The sequence below is a fragment of the Pinus tabuliformis genome, chromosome 6, assembly GCF_031772625.1.
Source record: "Pinus tabuliformis cultivar Carrire ecotype Pingquan chromosome 6, CPIR1, whole genome shotgun sequence".
Taxonomy (NCBI): domain Eukaryota; kingdom Viridiplantae; phylum Streptophyta; class Pinopsida; order Pinales; family Pinaceae; genus Pinus; species Pinus tabuliformis.
The window spans coordinates 863,380,762-863,382,001 of record NC_142292.1 but is presented as its reverse complement, the minus strand read 5'-3'; the positions used below and the strand labels follow the sequence as shown (position 1 = coordinate 863,382,001).

At 43.6% G+C, this 1,240-nt stretch overlaps 1 protein-coding gene across 1 annotated transcript; it reads left to right on the top strand.

The window, feature by feature from the left end:
• Positions 1-452: 452 nt before the first annotated feature.
• Positions 453-890, top strand: LOC149261616 (protein SRC2-like). The gene has a single exon (XM_089369957.1). It carries the CDS (start codon positions 453-455, stop codon positions 888-890), a length of 438 nt encoding a protein of 145 aa, XP_089226083.1.
• The last annotated feature ends 350 nt before the right edge of the window (positions 891-1,240 follow it).

Genomic DNA, 1,240 nt, shown 5'->3' with positions numbered 1-1,240 from the left:
TTGGGCTGGTGTGGCCCCGCAAGGGGCCACTGATCTGCTGATGCTGTCATGGCTGTTAAGTTGGGCTGGTTGGTCACATGATCAGATAGAGTCTATGGAAGCACCTACCTTATGAATGTTGGTTAATGCTTGACAATTGAAGTATAAAGGAAGCATCTGTGGTCTTCCTTGTACTTACTGTTATCCTTCCTTAGATTGGAAGGTGGTTTATGCTTGGCACTTAAAAAGTATAAAGGAAGCATCTGTCGTTTTCAAGCCACAATATCAATTCCTTTTCTTTTACAACACTAACCATCTCTATCTCCAGTTCATGTTTCTTTTGAATATGTTTACAAAAACCTAGTTGTTCTACATCATGGGGGAAGCTTACACACAGTTGGGCTTAACATCATCTCAGCTCAAGATCTGAAGGAGATGCATCTTGTTGGCATGATGTAGACCTACTGTGTTGTATGGATCAATTTCGAGAAAAAATTGACGACGCAATTGACAGAACAGGGGGCGCAAACCCTACTTGGAACGACAAGGCCATATTCAGAGTGGAAGAGAGTTTGCTCCGCTGTGAAACCTCTGCTGTGATGATGGAGATATACTGCGTGGGTTGCCTCAGGGATACCCTGCTAGGCACTGTGAGGGTCTTGCTTTCCACTCTCCTCAAGGGCTACGGGAGCACAGATTTCAGTGGGATGAGTTTCTTGGCACTGCAGGTCCGTCGTCCTTCTGGTCACCCACAGGGCATTCTCAACCTTGGCACCATGATTCTTGATGGAGTAGATCTTCACAGAATGAACAGATTCATCCCTGCAACTGGGGGTTGTGGGTTTCAGAGATTTGATGGGGAATCCTGTCAAACCCAGGCCTTCATTTGTGAGAAAATTACTGTCCATTAAACCTAATAATGTTGTTGATGCCCAAGAACAGCAATCCCGCTGTCAAGACTTCAACAGTAGTGCATGCAAGGAACAGGGAAAAGATCAAGAAAAGCAGAAAGATGGTGGTGAGATGGTTGAGAAGGAGAAGAAGAAACTTGTTGGCTGCTATCAGATTCTCATGGCCCCAAAATTGAAAAGGAATAAAGTTGGATTGAAGAATGGGGCTGCAAAAATTCATCTCAGTCCATCTGACAGTAACATCTGTGCCAAGGAAGATCAAGATCCTGCTGTGGCTTACAACAAAGCAATAGCAATTTATGCATAGTGTTATCATCAATAATATTATTGTGCAAGAATACATTGGTTTT

Bases quoted from the DNA above. Each gene is read 5' to 3' on its own strand.
- LOC149261616 (XM_089369957.1), top strand. From the start codon at position 453: ATGGATCAATTTCGAGAAAAAATTGACGACGCAATTGACAGAACAGGG.